This window comes from Filicampus tigris, chromosome 10 (assembly GCF_054856515.1).
Source record: "Filicampus tigris isolate MCC_2025a chromosome 10, RoL_Ftig_1.0, whole genome shotgun sequence".
NCBI classification, from domain to species: Eukaryota; Metazoa; Chordata; class Actinopteri; order Syngnathiformes; family Syngnathidae; genus Filicampus; species Filicampus tigris.
Window position 1 is genome coordinate 25,042,453 of NC_141226.1, and position 16,862 is coordinate 25,059,314.

At 54.4% G+C, this 16,862-nt stretch overlaps 1 protein-coding gene across 1 annotated transcript in view; it reads left to right on the top strand.

Moving 5' to 3' along the window:
• The window catches only part of lamc1 (laminin, gamma 1), a 33,916-nt gene that overhangs the window by 2,468 nt on the left and 14,586 nt on the right, over window positions 1-16,862 (top strand). The window contains exons 2-9 of the mRNA XM_086044229.1: window positions 6,676-6,980; window positions 10,748-10,878; window positions 13,867-14,033; window positions 14,118-14,318; window positions 15,551-15,668; window positions 16,316-16,414; window positions 16,478-16,614; window positions 16,695-16,817. Coding sequence (XP_085900355.1) covers window positions 6,676-6,980; window positions 10,748-10,878; window positions 13,867-14,033; window positions 14,118-14,318; window positions 15,551-15,668; window positions 16,316-16,414; window positions 16,478-16,614; window positions 16,695-16,817 — 1,281 coding nt within the window. The remainder of the gene's footprint in view (window positions 1-6,675; window positions 6,981-10,747; window positions 10,879-13,866; window positions 14,034-14,117; window positions 14,319-15,550; window positions 15,669-16,315; window positions 16,415-16,477; window positions 16,615-16,694; window positions 16,818-16,862) is intronic.

The window sequence follows — 16,862 nt, forward strand, 5'->3', positions numbered from 1 at the left end:
AACTAGCGAGCGAGCGAGCGAGCGAGCGACCATTCAGCCTCCAGTTGCTTTGGTTTCGCTTCCCAGTCCCCGTGTCGTCGTTTGCCTGTTCGGCTTCTTGATATCGAATCCCTTGAAATTGGCAAACGAGTCTCTTGGCAAATTAGCGAGATGCGCTTCACATTTCGGAGAAAAACAAAAGTCAATTGCCCCCCTGCAGTGCTGATGGACCACACGTGATCCATTTTGTGCACAACCTAACCTCACATAAAATGGTCCAAATAATTGCGACTTCAGCCTCTCAACTGTAAATATTGTCCATTTTATGTCATCTCCATGAAAGCAGACTGATTATCTTTTCTTTCTTTTTTTTTCAACAAGAGATTTGCAAACATCTCTTTTTGCTTTGGAAAACAAGTACGACCATTTTCGGACATGCTACGTACCGGGCGAGGAACTGAATCCTAATGAATGTATTTTTCTGCGTTTTCTTCACCGTCCATTTGAAATAATGTTCTGTTTTTGCATAAAGGAAAAGGAAAGACAAGAAAAAAAAATCGGCCAATTGATTGATTACTAAAATAATTGTTTGTTGCTGCCCTCATATGTTTGCATGTTACACAGCCTGTTAGAAGTTGAACATCCGTGTAAATACGTTGGAACAAGGGAACGTGCCTGGCAAAACACAAATATGCCTGAAACATGAAATCTCCCAACGAAGTTAGCGCGCGAGAGTGTGCCACTCGTTCTGCTTGGGAACATTCCCGCGAGCGTCTCCGCGGCAACGGCGTAAAGTAGACTTGTACTTTGTCTCCTGGCCCCCTTGCCGCAGGCTGAACTTTGAGCCCGAGCGAGTGCGGCCCAGGTGGAGCGAGCGCGATGTTATCCGCGACCATCCCGATGTTATTTGCGTGGGCGCGCCCTTCTCGTCTTTCGGGGCGTTTAAAAAAAGCCGTCTATTTCTGCGGGGCGGTCGCAGCGCCGCATTCCCGAGGCCTGCGCTCACGTCGCCGGCTCGGGAGGAGGCGGACGTCCCGGCGTTGCCGCGGCGGCGTCGCCGCTCGGGTGGCGTGACGTCAAGAGCGGGATTCTTCTGCCTCCCGGTAGTTGATGAGAGCGCTCGGCTGAGGCTTCCGGCGTGGGAAAAAGGAAGGCCGGCCGGCAGCTGTTACAAATTGGACTCCTGCGGGCGTGGGAACGTGATGCGCAACATCTGGAAGCTCAGCCGCCCTGCTCCAATTCGCAGAAGCGGCTCACCTTCTCCGTCCGATCCGAAGCCTGTTTTGCTCTGAGCTCGCCAGTCTCATTTGGAGCATTTGAACAAATGTTGCCTTTTTGTCAAGGTCGGCTAAACGGTGCAAAAGCTTGCCGAGACGTTCCTCAGACGTCCGCAAACAGTTTCTCTTGTCCGCGAGACATTTTGAGCCAGTTCCAAAATGCCAATTTCCAGATGCCGCCTAAGGAACAACCTTCAACAACCTCGTCGACACGGCCAAACAGCGGCTGGCACCGGCCGCTCGGCCCTCGCCTTTGTCGAGCGCCGACTTGGAGCCAAAAGACGCACGACGCCCGGACCGCTCGCCGGTCAGTCACTGTGCAAAAGTAGGGCCCAGACTAACCTTTATTGTAATCGGCGATTCGTCCCTTGACTATTTTGTCCATTCATCCACGAATCGCATTATAAAAACAACGTTTAAATGTTCATCCCTCCATTCAGAAACCAAATCCATTAGTTCAATTTGGCTGTGCGGAAAATAGACAAGCCAAATGAACCAATGACGATTCCGTGACCGGTTTGCCAAACTGTTGATGGTTGTTTTCCAAAGTCGACGCAATTGTTTGGATTTCGATCGAGCACGCGGCGGCGGCGGCGGCGGCCGACTCTCGGCCGCTCCTTTTGAAAGCTGCGACTTTCACCGACCGAGCCGCTTCGAGCCGCCAATTGATGAAGGCGTCGTCTCGTCACGTCCGACCAATCGAGTGAACAAAGGCGTCACAGTGGACCAATGAAACCGTCCCCAGCCCGCCCTCATGCCGAATAGTCATTCTTTTTTCCTCCAAATGAGCTGGCCGGTGTGTCAATTAAAAAAAAAAAACCCCAAAACAATCCTCCACACATGTCCAGTATGTTCATCATAGCACACGTCAATTCCCATCACTCAAATGATTGAGTTCACCTGAACGTCTCGCGTCTGTAGTGGAGGTCAGAGGTCAGCGGGGGGCGCCCCGCGTGACAGTCTGTGCACCAGACTTTGTCTCTTTGCGCCTTTGAAGTGCAACCTCCAGCATTCCGCTGTTCTAATTAGAAGACGCACGCACATGCTCCGGTCCTCACTGGTCCCCGGCTGGATCCCAACTGGTCCTGACAGGTCCTGAGAGGCCACAGGCCACTCAACTGGATCACTTTTCATCCTCACTCGCAGAATAACGTGAACATTAAGAAGTGATGCCGGCAAAGTTGCTCAGGAATGGAGCGTGTGCGCGTGAGTGCGGTTGCGCACGCGTGCGCGTTGTGTTCATTGCGTGTGCCTGTGCTGGCTGGCGTCCCTAGCGGGTGGAATGTGCGACGTGTTGTCATTAAAACTTTCAGGATGTTACAGGAAGTTGTCTGTGCTTCTTCCTGTCTTGATCGCTCCACCACATGCGCCACCTGCTTGTGTTTTAGTGTGTGTGGCTGAAGTTGCTTTCCAAGCTCATTTGCATATTTTGAGTGCAGCTTAAGTGAGTTATTTGAGGAATGTCGAGTCATTCGAGTGACTTCCTGCCCTATGGGAGGAAAAGGCAGTGTGGGAATTTTTGGACAGAAGCAGCTGGCGGGGGGTGGGGGCGGGGTCTCTTTACGGGGCAGGAGAGGGCGGGGTTAACCCCTTTTTGATTTCCAAGAACAACAAGCAGATGCATACGGGGTAAATTGATGCTACGCGGCCGACGCGTCACCTCCTCATTTGCGATTGCTGATGTGATGTCACAGGTGGGCGCGGCTTAAAGCTCAACATCTTTTTTAGGAGGGCCGAGAAATACGCATACATCCGCATTTGGTTGACAGGAACTTTTCGAAACAATATGGGACTGGACTGATCCCCTATGACGTTTCTGCTAGTCCAATATTTCAAGGGGCGGGGGGGTCACGGTCATGTCATGGTAAGGCCAATCCGACATCAGCCAACTGTGAGCAAAGGCGAAATTCTCAAGGCTTTCCGTGGCTTCCCGTTTCCCCGCATTGGTCGCTCACTTCCTGTTCTTGCGCCGTACGCTGATTGGTTAGCCGACAGCCAATCGGCGTGAGCAAATGTCATGACTTCTGACGCCGATTCAACACGCTGAAAGGTTTCCCGACGAGATCCGATCTTACGACGGCGTCGGCCACGTCAATCGGGCGGCGCCCCGACGCTCCCCGACGTCCGATTGGTCTACCTCGGCCTTTGGAGGGGACAGCTTTGGGTTGAGGTCACGATAACCAGGTCACCGGCATGTATTCCTGAATTCCTGCTATGCTGATGCCCGGTGGTGAGCTGGGGGAGGCGGGGGGGGGCCTCTCTCGAGTTAGCACACTGATGTTCACTCACACACACGTGCGCAGGGCTGCTTATCACCTGCAAGCATCACATGACTCTTTAATCTCCTCTCAACCAAGCGCCGAACTTGCTCGTTGTGTAGATTAAAGTCACATTGCGTGCGAGCGAGCTCGCGTTACTCGATTGCACATTTGTATGTATTGTGTGTGCGCGTGTACGTTGCTTGTTAGCGCCTGTGTGCGTCGCTGTTAGTGCGCGTTGTTTGTTAGTTGGTGCCTGTGCGCGCGCGCTACTTGTCGGTGCCTGTGTGTGTCGAATGTTGAACAAAAATGGCCGCCACGAAGAATGCCGTAGGCAGGGTGAGCGCCATCGTGCGCGACTCATGCTTGTGCGCGCGCGGCATCCATGTTGCGTCGGCGCGTGCGATGCCTCCATCGGTGGCAAACAATTGTGGACTGTTAACAAGATGGAGGCGCGCATGGCCGAGCTGACCTTTGCTCCGCCCGCGTCCGCCGTGGCGTGCCCACGCGGACGCTCAAAGCGGTCTTTGATTTGCTTGGAATGCGGTGAGGTCATCGGGATGTTTTATGCCCCCGCCCCCCGCACTCCTCCCAGGAATGTTTATCAGAAAGTTCCCCGGCGGAAAGCGGAGACGCTGCGTGTCGTCTGGCAGGAAGTTGATTCATTGACTGCGTTCGCGTGCAGTCAGTCAAAAAAAAATGCATATATTGGCAGTATCGGGCTTTTTAAAGCCACGTAAACGCACAATAAGCCCAACGTGCCCTTATTTGGCTTTTGGAAAATTGTGAATATCATTCCTCCGTCCGCTCGTTCCCAATGATTCCGAATTTGGAATTTCGCCCCTAACCCGCATATGGACTGCGTGTAAACTGTAGTCCCTGATCATGCGAGGGCCCAAAAATTGCAATCATCACGGTCATCGTGTTCCTCCTCCAGTGGTGCCGTTCTTGCAACCGCATCTCAAATTGTCATTCGCCAATCAAATGAACGGAAAGGCCGTCGATGCGTTGCAGCCCAAAACAATCCAAATTGTCGCCGTCATGAGCACTCCCTACTTGAGTGATTGTGCTTCCTCAAAACAACGAGTAGCGATGGAATGCCACGTTTGGAGACGTGGATGCAAAACGCCGCAGGCTTGCTTTGGTGCATTCTTTCATCTCTGGCCCTTGCTACAAGACCACAGAAGAATCAAAGTGGCAACTTGTCCGTTTGCTGTGTTTCTTCCTGACAAAGAGGTGAAGCTCAATCATCCAGTCACACAAGCGGGGAAAATCCAAACCACTTTTCTAAATGGATGATTTTGTTGACAGATGATGTCAACTTTTGAGTCTGTTTTGATGCTATTTTTTTTTTGTTTAACTTCTCTCCATAGCGTTTGTGCTGTTGGCCAACGCAGCCAAATACTCCAAAATTGCTTCCCAAACCATCTCATCTCTCGCTTGCTGGGGTCCCCCCCCCCCCCCTTTGAGTGGTGGGGCGGTCTCAGGAAGCAAAGTTCTTGTCAGGACTTGTCTTGTTGGTGGTAGCTCCCCCTTCTCCCCGGGGGGAGGGGGGAGGGGCGCTCAGTGGGGGTCTGCTGCTGCTCACAATAGGAGGAGGAGGCGGAGGAGGAGGAGGAGGAGGAGGAGGAGGAGGAGGAGGAGGCGGCGTGTTTGGGCACAGCAAGTGCCTCAACACCTTTGGCCATTCTTCCACATTCTTTGGCCTCACACGCACTAACGCATGCGGTGTTTGCTGTGTCTCCAATCATTTATTTGCTCTCCACACCGAGGCCCCGGCTGAGACCCCCGTGGAAGAGCACACGCCCCCATCTCCCACTGTTTACACAGCACATTCTGCACGCACGCACACACACACGCTCGCACTCGTATGCGCGAGTGTGTGCGCGCGCGTCCTCTGGCGGCGCCGCTTGGTCCTAAGACGGACGTTGCCAGGAAGCCGCGTTGGCATGATGTGTCGCACTTCTGACGAGGGTCACTTTGCCGTGTGGCCGCGTTGCCGCCGCCGCCGCCGCCGCCGCCCTTGATCTCAACGTCTTTGCGGCTGATGATGGCACATTTTGGCACACTCAAACACAAGACGCGCGCATTAAGGCATCCACTCAAACGCGCACAAAGACACTAAAGGCCGAGATAGACCAATCGGGCGTCGTGACGCGGCGTCGGATCGATGTAGCCAACGCCATCGTAAGAGCGGATCTCGTCGGGAAGCGTTTCAGCGTATGTTGAGTCCTAACATTTGCTCACTCTGATTGGCTGTTAGCTAGCCAATCGGAGTGAGCGAGAACAGCAAGTGACCAATGCGGATAAACAGGCAGCCACGGAAAGCCTGGACTACAAGACAAGTATTGCACGATAGCGTGTCAAGGGCGGGAGGCTTTGTTGCGTGGAGCGGAAAATAGAGCAGAATGCATTGTTTGCGTTTTTATATTCATGTTCTTAGGGGCAGCGTGGCTCAGTGGGCGAGTGGTCGTGCCCCCGCCCGGAGGTTGTAGGTTGAATCCTCGGCCATTGGGACCACGTCAAAGTATCCTTGAGCAAGATTGTGAGCCCCAAGTCGCTCCTGACGCTGCGTCGTCAGTCGCTACAGTGTGAAGCGCTTTGAGTACCCGAGGTAGAAAAGCGCTATGCAAGGGACGGCCCATTTATTCCGGTTGTTGTTTTTTCGAACCACCAGGAATTGTGACTGCCGCCGCCGATGCTATGGAGGCGTATTACATCTCACGCATGCGCACAAGCTACTTAACGGTCAGCGTCGCTGTCTGTCGCTAACGTGTTTTTTTCCAGCGCGACGCGGCGGGGGTAAGCGTCGCTCGCAGCTGGCTGACGCCGGATCGGCCTTTTGAGGCCTTAACGCACACCTCCAAATGCGCGCGCACAGGAACACAAACACAATAACAGACCCGAGCGCTCGTGCGCCAACACGCAAACGCAGACAACGCGCGTCAAAGACACACTACCGGACAAACTAAGACAGTAGCAGAAGACACACGCCAGCCCCAATGGACACGCGCGCAATCTTTTCAAAGCGCCTCGCCGTGTTTGCATTTGATGATGTCGAGCGTGCGCGGCATGTCGGCGTGCGTCCTTGCGCGTGACGCGACGCGTTTGCGCGCGACGTCTCCCTGGTGACGTGTGACCGTGCGGGCCTCTCCCCGCAGGCAAGGCCTTTGACATCACCTACGTGCGGCTCAAGTTCCACACCAGCCGTCCCGAGAGCTTCGCCATCTACAAGCGCGGCAGCGAGGACGGCGCCTGGACGCCGTACACGTACTACAGCGGCTCGTGCGAGAAGACGTACGGCAAGGCCAGCCGCGGCTTCATCCGCACCGGCGAGGACGAGCGGCGGGCGCTCTGCACCGACGACTTCAGCGACATCTCGCCGCTGACCGGCGGCAACGTGGCCTTCTCCACGCTGGAGGGCCGACCCAGCGCCTACAACTTCGACCACAGCCCCGTCCTGCAGGTGCGCGCCGCCGTCCCGACGCGAAGCCGAGCGCCGTCGTCCGCCGCCTGCCTTCCTTATTTATTTGACCCCGGCCGCCCGTCCGCTTATTTTGGCCGCGCGGCTGTCGGTCACGTGACGTGCCTGCTCTCTCCGGGGGGCGGGGCTTGACACTAACACAGGGGCCGGGGCTTGACACTAACACACACACTCTGACACGGACACTATGGCGTGCGGTCACAGACGCAAATGCGCTGCGATGTCATGTTTGCTGTGACGTTTCCTGTCCCGTCAACTTATTTTGGGCGGCGGTGTCGGACGGCTGTCGCCTCATATGACGCGCCCGCTGTCTGCCGAGGGCGGTCCTTTACCCCCGCCGCGACGGCGGCGCCACAGTCGCTAGTGGCGCGTTTGACTGCCGTCATTTGAAACCTTTGGCCCGCCTCCGGGGCTGTTAATCCAAGCGTGCCAAAAGGGGGCCACTGCAGTTTGGAACGCTGCACGCCGCCTGCTGGTGAGGATGGGAAGTACAGCTGAACCACAGCTGTACAGCGGTACCTCGACTTACGAACGTCTCTTCATACGAAATTTTCAAGTGACGAAACGCCGCAGCAGGAAAATATCGCCTCTAGTTACGAAAGAAATTTCAGGATACGAAAGGTAAAAGTATGGGCTGATACTCGCAGGACGGGCTGCGACTCGCAGCTCCGCCGTTTCCTGAACGCAACATACTCGTAGCCGCTCTGCCATTGGCTAGCCTAGCATCTTCCTGGCCTCCCATTGGCTAAGAGGGACCTCTGCCGTACGTGTCAATGCGTGCGGATAGATAGACACGCGATAGATATGTCTACGCGGCGTCCTCGTCATTCCCCCCTCGGCCATGAGGTGTTCCGATCAGAAAAAAAGCAGAAAATCGTTTTTTTGGGTCCGTACAAACAAAGCAAGAGATAATAGAAAAGTATGAAAGGGGGATGCGTTTGGTTACGTATCGACAGTCGCCACGTTATGAAATCCGTTGTTTACAAAACGCCGGGCAAAAACCACGTCTGAGAGACAACATGAACCAAAGAGGGCAAAAAGCCATGAGGACAGCAATTCAAAGGTAAACGGCCATCATTTTTATTCCTTACTCTATTTTTTTTACATTATGCACAACTCTCATTTATTGTGCAACAATCTAATTGTAACATGTATTTGTTACATGTTTTCATGCATTTTTATGCTTTGTAAAACATTTATGTCTCAATATTGGGGGGCTTGCAACGGATTAGGGCGTTTACATGGAGAATGCGTCTCTACTTACAATATTTTCTACTTCAGATATTTCTTCCAGAACCAAATTAATTTCGTAAGTAGAGGTACCACTGTATTTCGGTTGGGGGGGAAAGCTGGAGATTTTCAAGAAAAACAGTCCTGCATTTCGAAGAAAACAGCTGTACATTAGGAAGGAATGTGCGTGTTCTCAACAAGAACTAATGCAAGTTCCTAGAAACATCTGAGACACACTTCTCATTAAAAAAAAAAAAAGTCATGTTTAAAAAAAAAAAAAAAAGATTCTAGAGAATAACACATCCGACATAGACACCATTCTGAAAAACAAACAACCAAACTCGGCACAGGAAGGCGGAGTCCAGACTGGCTTTGGTGCTAACTGCTCGTCTGCCGTCTTATTGCACATTGGACGCCCCCCCCCCCCCCCCCCCCCCCAAAAATCCTCTCTTTCTGGAAAAAGTCTCACTTTGAAGACAAAGTGGCCGTGAGTGGCCGTGCTGCCTTCTCCGGCAGGAAACTTGTGGCAGAGGCCAACGGGCCAGTCCGGTCGGCTGCACGTCGGATTCCTGCTGAGTGACGCTTCCAGAACGTGTCGTGATTGATAGCACGTTGATGGCGCAGCTGCAGGGTGGGGGATTTTCTTTAAGGGGGGCCGGGGATACGCTCCAGAGCAGCTGTGGCGCGTCCAACGATGACAAGCACATCTAAACGTCGAGAGCCGCCTTCCTGACACGCCCACTTCCTGGCAGACAGAAGCCCTCGGTGGCCCCCGTTACAAGCGCCCCCGCCGTTTAATGATTGACACGTGGGCGTGACGGCGGGGCGACAAAGGCCGGCGTGTTTGCTGCAGCCTGGACGCAGGAAGTCAAGCTAAAGAAGGAAAGCGTGGCAACACCTGCTCAAACAAAAGCCTCCCGGCTAACATGAGCCCAAAACACGTTTTGGCGGCCAAGGAGTCGTTTTGTAGTCCTTAGAATTCAGCGGCAGTCCAGCGTGACTAAGCGTCCACGGGAGTTGCCCATTTTCAGGGAAAAAGTCCCACAGTGTTGCGATCACAAATTCCACTGAAAGTTGAAGAATATGACATCACGGCCACTTTGCCAAGGCAGCGTTCTCAAATCACAATCTTAGGAGAATGAAGTCAACTTTTTCCCCGGATAGTTCAAGTCAACCTTTTGGAAGTTCAACATTTTCAAGTCAAAGTAAACAAAGTCATGTTTTAGCAAAGGGATCCCAAAAAAGATCTACCTTTACTCTTGGAATTAGTGCCGCAACAATGAATTGCTTCACGGACAACTCATCCAAAATCAAATTCGTCGACAGCTATTTTTGTCATCAATGAATCGTTTCGACCGCTCGTTGACTTTCAAATTGTCTGAATTTCAGCCTCCGAGCGGTAAATGTTGCATAGATGCATATATTACACTTGAAATTCTTCCAAAGGTGTCTAAAAAAGGCTTCATTCTTGAAAAATACAATTCTGTTGTTATAGAAAAGGGAAGGGAAAACAAATTGTGGAAGTGCGATTCAGGGTTAGCGTATGCTCGCTAGCTGCATGTTTCCTTGCCGGTGTAAATGTTGAGCATTTGTTTGTCACGTCCTCGCCAGCGTTGGCGTCCCATCCTCCCGCCAGACGCAGATTGTTTATCTTGGAGCAGCTGCGGTGAGCTCTCACTCCGCGGCGGAAAACAAAACCTCCCCCCGAGGCCTGCGATAAGCTTCCTGCCGATAGCGAGCGCTCAGCTAGCGGCAGCGGCCTTCGCCGCCTGTTGCGAAACTGTTGTTTTTTTTGGTTTTGTTTTTTTATGGTCCGTGACGAGACGAGCCGGGAGCGGTGGTCCGAGGCCGAGCAGGTGTTCTCATTGGCCGCTCGCTGCGGGCCAAAGGGGACGGCAAGCGTCTTTCCCAGCGGCGAGGTTGCCAAGCGAGGCCTTGAGCACGTGTTGCCGTCTTCCGCTTTTGGCCCTTGCGCTCGTACGCCGCGTCGGGACGATTTGGCGGAGCCCGACGGAAAAGGCCTCGGCTTCTCGCCCACAAATGCTTGGCTCTGGCAAACTGGATGACTGCAAGAATTTCCCCCAAATCGTGTCCAAAAACCAAACTGGCAACACACAACGCACAAAAAGTCGACTTTTGCACATGGGAAGTGCTGGCCTGCGCACAGCAAGTCCGCCTTTAGCAGCCCCCCGGCACAATGTTCCGTTCGGGAGGCGCACGTGCAGCGACACTCGTACACACAGGAAGTACAGCGTTCAAGCACGCTTGCGCGTATGGGACGGGATGGGAAATAGTCCTTGACACACCTAAACGCACAAGAAGTGCACCTTTTTCATGGGGAGCTGCTGGTTGACACTTGGGAAGTACAAAGAATGTGTCCCCGCACGGGCTGTAGTCCTTAAGAAGTGCGACTTTGCCAAGCGCAAGTGCTCTTTTGCCCACCGGAAGTAGTCGTTTGCTTGGCTGTGACGAATGTGCTGTGCTGTGACGTGACGTGACTGCGCTGCGTGTCGCGGCAGGACTGGGTGACGGCCACCGACATCCGCGTGACCTTGAACCGCCTCAACACCTTCGGCGACGAAGTCTTCAACGACCCCAAAGTGCTCAAGTCCTACTACTACGCCATCTCCGACTTCGCCGTGGGCGGAAGGTAAGCCGGCGCTCTCGGGGAATCCGGTCCGCCATAATCTGCCCTCGACGCGCTTCCGCCGGCCGGCATTCCGCGCGCAGCGCAGCGCGCCCGCGCCTTCGCTTTCCTTCCTTCCGAGCGGGAGGGGCCGTTTCTGTTGTGCCGAGATCAAGCCAGAGGCTCTCGGACCTTCACGGATAGATAGACGGACGGATGCTTTATTGTCAGACGCGATGGACGGGACGCCACACACATGGAGATTGAAAAAGCCGCCACCGTGAAGGCACAGAGGAACTTCCTTTGGCCTTGCGGCAACTTTTTTGCACGGTTCGCCGTTGGGCCGACGAGCGCAAGGAGCTGAATGACAAAATGGAAATCCCGGCGTGAATTCCGATTGGACCCGCTGACTGCGGCAAATTTGTGAAGGCGGGCGGCCTTGCCCTGTCCAACTGTTACCCGAGGGTGAAGGTGTAAAAACAACAACAACAAAAAAACGTCTTTTTTTTTTTTTTTTTTTTTTTCTCATTCCATTCCAAAAACGTTTTGGAATGGCATGAGCTGAACGCCGTGAAGTTGGGATGGTTGGAATTAGGGCCGCCGCTATCCAATGTTTTGAAAATTCTATCGCAAGAAAAGGGCACAGTTGACCAAGGCCGCAAAACACTCCTGGGCCTGATTTTTGGGCCTTCCTCGTTCTCCTCATGGCGCCACCAACGGGTCTCGTCAAGTTCACATGAATAGAGAGGAATTGGGCTGCGCCCCCAAAATGGACTTTGACTGGCGCCATCTAGCGGCGGCGCGCCAAAGCGCACCACTATCCCAAAAGTCCCCAAATGCGATGAAGGCGCCTCTCCACACTCGCGAGTCAAGGCGCTCGTATCTCGAGCCGCCGCCGTTGTTGTTGTTGTTTTTTTCCACCATTCCGCCACTTTTTCATTCCAGACATCCGTCCGACTATATTCGACCTTTACCAAGTTTCCACCAAATGGACAATTTGACATTTGCCAATAATTGCAACGAACGGGGGCCGTGTTCCATGACTGGAGCCAAGCAAGCCGCCGGCCTTTGTCGACAGTTGCGCACCGCGGCCACTCGGAGCCGCCGTTGAGCTCGTCAGGAAGGAGTTGTGCCTTAATGTGCAGGTCATTGACCCGTTGACCTCCTTCCACATTTGTCCACCTTCAAAGTGTTGAGCCAACTCAGGATGTCTGCACCACAAAAGCAAAATGGCCACATTTGTCGCTCTTGCACGTTGCGATGACACACTTGGCCCTCTTCCTTCTCCGTTCCTTGACCCCTTCAAAATGTTCTCTGCTCCTTGACGTTGACAAGGCCGACTTGTTTCTTGCTGCCAGTAATCCTCCCGAGACTTTTTGTAGTAGCGAGTAACGCCTTGCGGCCGTCGGAACGCACGTAGCCACGCGAGTCCTTCACGCGGCGACGAAACCCTGCCGGCCACTTTTCCTTCCGCGACACATTGTTTCCATCGCGTCTGCCAGCAGCAAAAACAACAAAGAGCACAAAGACTTCAATCAAACACTTTTTTTTTTTTTTTTTGCTGCCGCCAGCGAGTCTCGGCTTGTCCCCCTCCCGGGTTTCCTTGTCTGGGTCCCTTCGTCTTTGTCATCTCGTCTTCTGCCCTTCCTGCGTGCCGTGCGGTATCCGAGCTGATATTTTGTCAAAGTGGACCTTTTCTTTCCAAATCCATCGATCGACGAGCCGAGCAATAGTCACCCTTGAACGGAAGATTTGGCTTTGTACTTCCGTGTTTTACGCTCCGCCGATTTGCTGCTGTCTGTGCTCCAAAAGTGAAGTCTTCTGGCCAGTCAGTCGTTGGCCGGATTGGGGATTTTTGCTTTTGTTGTTTTAGTCGTTGATTTGTTTATTTGGGGTGTAAAGAGAAGCTCGCTAACAGCTTTGGGCTGTCAACGTATTCACTGGAGCTGTCACTGCTTCCCGCTAATGCGTATAATCATCATCTTCATCATCATCATCATCATCATCATCCTCATTGTTTTGATTCATATCAAAATGCCGACTAACAAACACAATTATTCGTTGACCTCAAAACTTAGTATGTATGCAACTACCAAAACTTGATAAAACAAGCAGAATATAACTCCAATAAATCATATCCAAGTCAAATGATCAAAATAGCAATTTATAAATCAATGAAAAAAGAAATAAATAAAGACCAGTTGTTCCTGCCTTGGCCTCTTTGGGGCAGTGTGGTGCCGCGCATGCGTAGAGCTAGACGCTAACCTGAAGAAAGTTGCAATGGAACGTTATCAGTAGAACCTTTTCTCACACCTGAGCAAGAATATCTGCCTTTGAGTGTTGTTCTGTTGTCTTTCTGTGTGTGTGACGACAGCGTTTGTGTGTGAATACGGTATTATTTGAAGGCGTGCCGCTCCCGCAGCTCAATTTGAATTTTCGGCCCCGCTGACGTTTGCGAGCTGAGTTTGCGCCGTTGGCCGTTTGCTGAGCAACTGCGACGTCATTTTCAGGGGCCAGCAAGCGCGAAGCAAATCAGCCGCGCTCGGCCGCGTCTTCTTCCATTCACAGGAGTCGGCTCGCTTTTTGGAAGCGGAACGCCGTCGCTCGGCCAGCGCTGCCAATCGGACGCCCGCGTCCTGAAAACGGGCACCCGATTGGCGGCGGAACATGAAAGGCGCGAGCCGAGCGCTTCCGAGCCACGGACGGCCGCCTTCCCGGCGACGTGAGAGCAAAATGACTTTGAAAGCACAACGGCTCATTATTTTGCAACGAAAGAAGACGACGGCGGCGACGATAGCTCGGTGCTTTTCATATTCGGGACTACGCCCCTGTCGTCAGTTCTCTTCCATCAAGCTCATCCGGCGGAGCGACGTCATCCGGACGGCAGTCGCGGCTTCCGGAAGATGGAAGCAGTTTGCTCCCCAAAATGAGCCCCAAAATGAGCCCCTTTGATCCCGTCTTTTGTTGACTTGTTTCTCACCGTTGCGTGCGTGCGTGCGTGCGTGCGTGCAGGTGCAAGTGCAACGGCCACGCCAGCGAGTGCGTGAAGGACACCGGAGGTCGCCTGGTGTGTCATTGCAAACACAACACGGAGGGAGCGGACTGTCAGCTCTGCAAAGCCTTCTACAACGACCGGCCGTGGCGCCGGGCCACCGCCGACAACGCCAACGAGTGTCTGCGTAAGAGACCGCCCCGCCCCCGCCCGCCACCTCGCGCTGGCGTCATGCCGGCTGACGCGCCCCGTCGCCGTTTGTCTTTGCCAGCGTGCGAGTGCAACGGGAAGAGTTCCGAGTGCTACTTTGACGCCGAGCTGTACCGGGCCACCGGTCACGGAGGTCACTGCAAGAACTGCGCCGACAACACGGACGGGCCCAGCTGCGAGCGCTGCCTGGACCGCCATTACAGACGCGACGACGACGACGACCGCCGCCGCCGCTGCCTGCCCTGCGCCTGCAACTCTGTCGGTGAGACCCCCGACCCTCGCTTCATCTTTCTTGCCACGCGGCCCGTCGGGCGCGCTGCTGCCGCCGCCGCCGTTGCCGCCGCCGTTGCCGCCGCCGTTGCCGCCGCCTCGTTTGGCTTGAATGCTGGCTATACCGTGGCTGACCAGACAGAGGCCTGCCAGTCAAAAACAAACAGATGGAACACCAACAAAGATGAATAGCGGAAAGTTCTGCGGAGCGCACAGACGTGCAAGAAGGTCTGCCCCGTCCAAAAACGCGTCCCTCTTCCTATAGCGTGTTAGGCCACGCCCACGCAGGGGCCGGCAGCCCGAACGAGCGTGGCTTTGTGTCCCGAAGTTGGTGGTTGCAAAGGGCGCAACGGACGGCTGAGCAAGACGTAGCAAATCAGCCGGCCCCACCCAAAGCCGAAGCTCCAGCCACGGCTCGCTGGGAGCTACATAGATATATATATAGCGCGACTTTTCTTGTCTTTCTACTTGAATTGTGTGAAGTGTGCACGCGTCGGGGCGCCTGGACTGCGTCCGGACACGTCCGCCCGTTGCGTGTTTTGCCATAGCCGCAGACTGCCGAGTGAATTGCTTGTTCCTATTCAAATTTGCTCCTTTGACAAACAGGATGAGAGAAAGATGCCTTTCCTCCCAAATGTAATGCGCGCAACAAGTTGCAAGAGCAAACGCTCATCTGCGGGGCTCCACGTGAACGACGGACGGGCCGCCGCCTCCGCGCCGCCGTGCCCGCTTTCGCACCCACTGTTACTGGCGAATGGCAAAGAAAAGCCACAGCAGCCCAAAATGGCCCAAAGGTGCCGTTTTCAAGACTTTGATCACCCAAACCACCCGGCAGCAACGCAGCGTTGCCATGATGCCCCGCCCCCCCAAAAAAAGCCACCTTCGCGCACAGTCAATGGCACCGATCGGAAAGCATCACCCAAGCTCCACGTTTTCCATTGTGAATATCCGTGGGCGTGCCGCTTGTGACGGGGCGGGGCCACCTCCCCACAATGTGCACGTTGTGGTCGACCTTCCGCCATCTAGCCGAACAGCAAAGAACTCTTCTCAATGGATGTCCCTGGCGTTGTCAGATGATTTGTCATTGAAAAAAAAAAAAAAGAACAAATCCGACCCATAAAGCGGCGTCGGATGGTTTGGTAGCGCGCGACCGACGAGCTTGAGATGAGAGTGACGCCGCGGCGGACCGGAGTGACGCCGAGGCTAACGTGTGCCCGTGTTCAGGTTCGGAGTCTCCCCAGTGTGACGACCGAGGCGTGTGCGCGTGCAAACCGGGAGTGACGGGAGACAAGTGTGACCGCTGCCAGCCGGGATTTCACAGCCTGACCGAGGCCGGGTGCAGGTGAGGCCGACCCGCCGACCGACCCGCCGACCGACCCACCGACCGACCCACCGACCCACCGACCGACCGACCCACCGACCGACCCACCCACCGACCGACCGCTGTGACCGCGCCAACTGTTGCCAGCCCGCAACACCGCAACCGAGCATGGAGCTGTTTCCTTTGAAAATAGCCCCCCGGAACACACGGAGAGCACGTTACGTGGGCTCAAACTGCATTTCGGATGATTTGGAGGCATCAAATTGCAATAGCGACGGGATTCGCATTGCACTTTCATTCAGGAAAAAACAAACACACAAAAAAAAAAGGCAACACAAAGTGCTGCAGCAAAACGCCACTGCCACTTGGCTTCACTAGATAAATAACGAAAAGACATTTTAGGTCAGAGTCCGGACTTGGACTTGAAATGCTGTGCAGACGTACGTTCACGACGCCACCGGGGGGCTGTTTTGATCTTCCCTCGGGTTATATTTCTCTTTTCTTTGCCGAAGTCCGATATTAAATCGGTGAAAGGAGGCCCCAAAAAATGGAGAGGCGGCCAATGACTTTTCCACGGCACTGTTCTGAAGTTGCGACTTCGTGACCGCTCCGTACACTCGGATCACGTCGTATGCGACTGGAGGATAGCGACGATGTCTTTTGCGCAGGCCGTGCTCCTGCTCGCCGTCGGGAAGCACCCAGGAATGCGACGTCAACACAGGACAATGTCGCTGCAAGGAAAACGTGGAGGGCTTCGCCTGCGACCGGTAAAGCCGGCCCGCCCGAGCCAGCCGCCCTGTCGGCACACGCGTGACGTGTGAACCTTTCAGGTGCAAGCCGGGCTTCTTCAACATGGACGCCAACAGCGCCGAAGGCTGCTCCCCGTGTTTTTGCTTCCTTCACTCGTCCGTGTGCGAGAGCGCGGCCGGCTTCAGCGTCCACACGTTGAGCTCCACCTTCGAGCGAGGTAGGCGGGCGCGTGCGCCGGCACGGGTGCGCGCGCCGACCGTGGCGCCGCGCTGACCTCGCCTTTGCGTGCCTTTGCAGACGAGGATCAGTGGACGGGCCAGCAGCGCGATGCGGCCAGCGTGCCGGTGCAGTGGTCGCCCGGCAGTCAGGACATCTCCCTGCTTTCCCAGGACTACTTCCCCATGTACTTCGTGGCGCCAGGTACGCGCGGGACCACACAGCCGTGCCTTGACCTTCCAGCTTCAT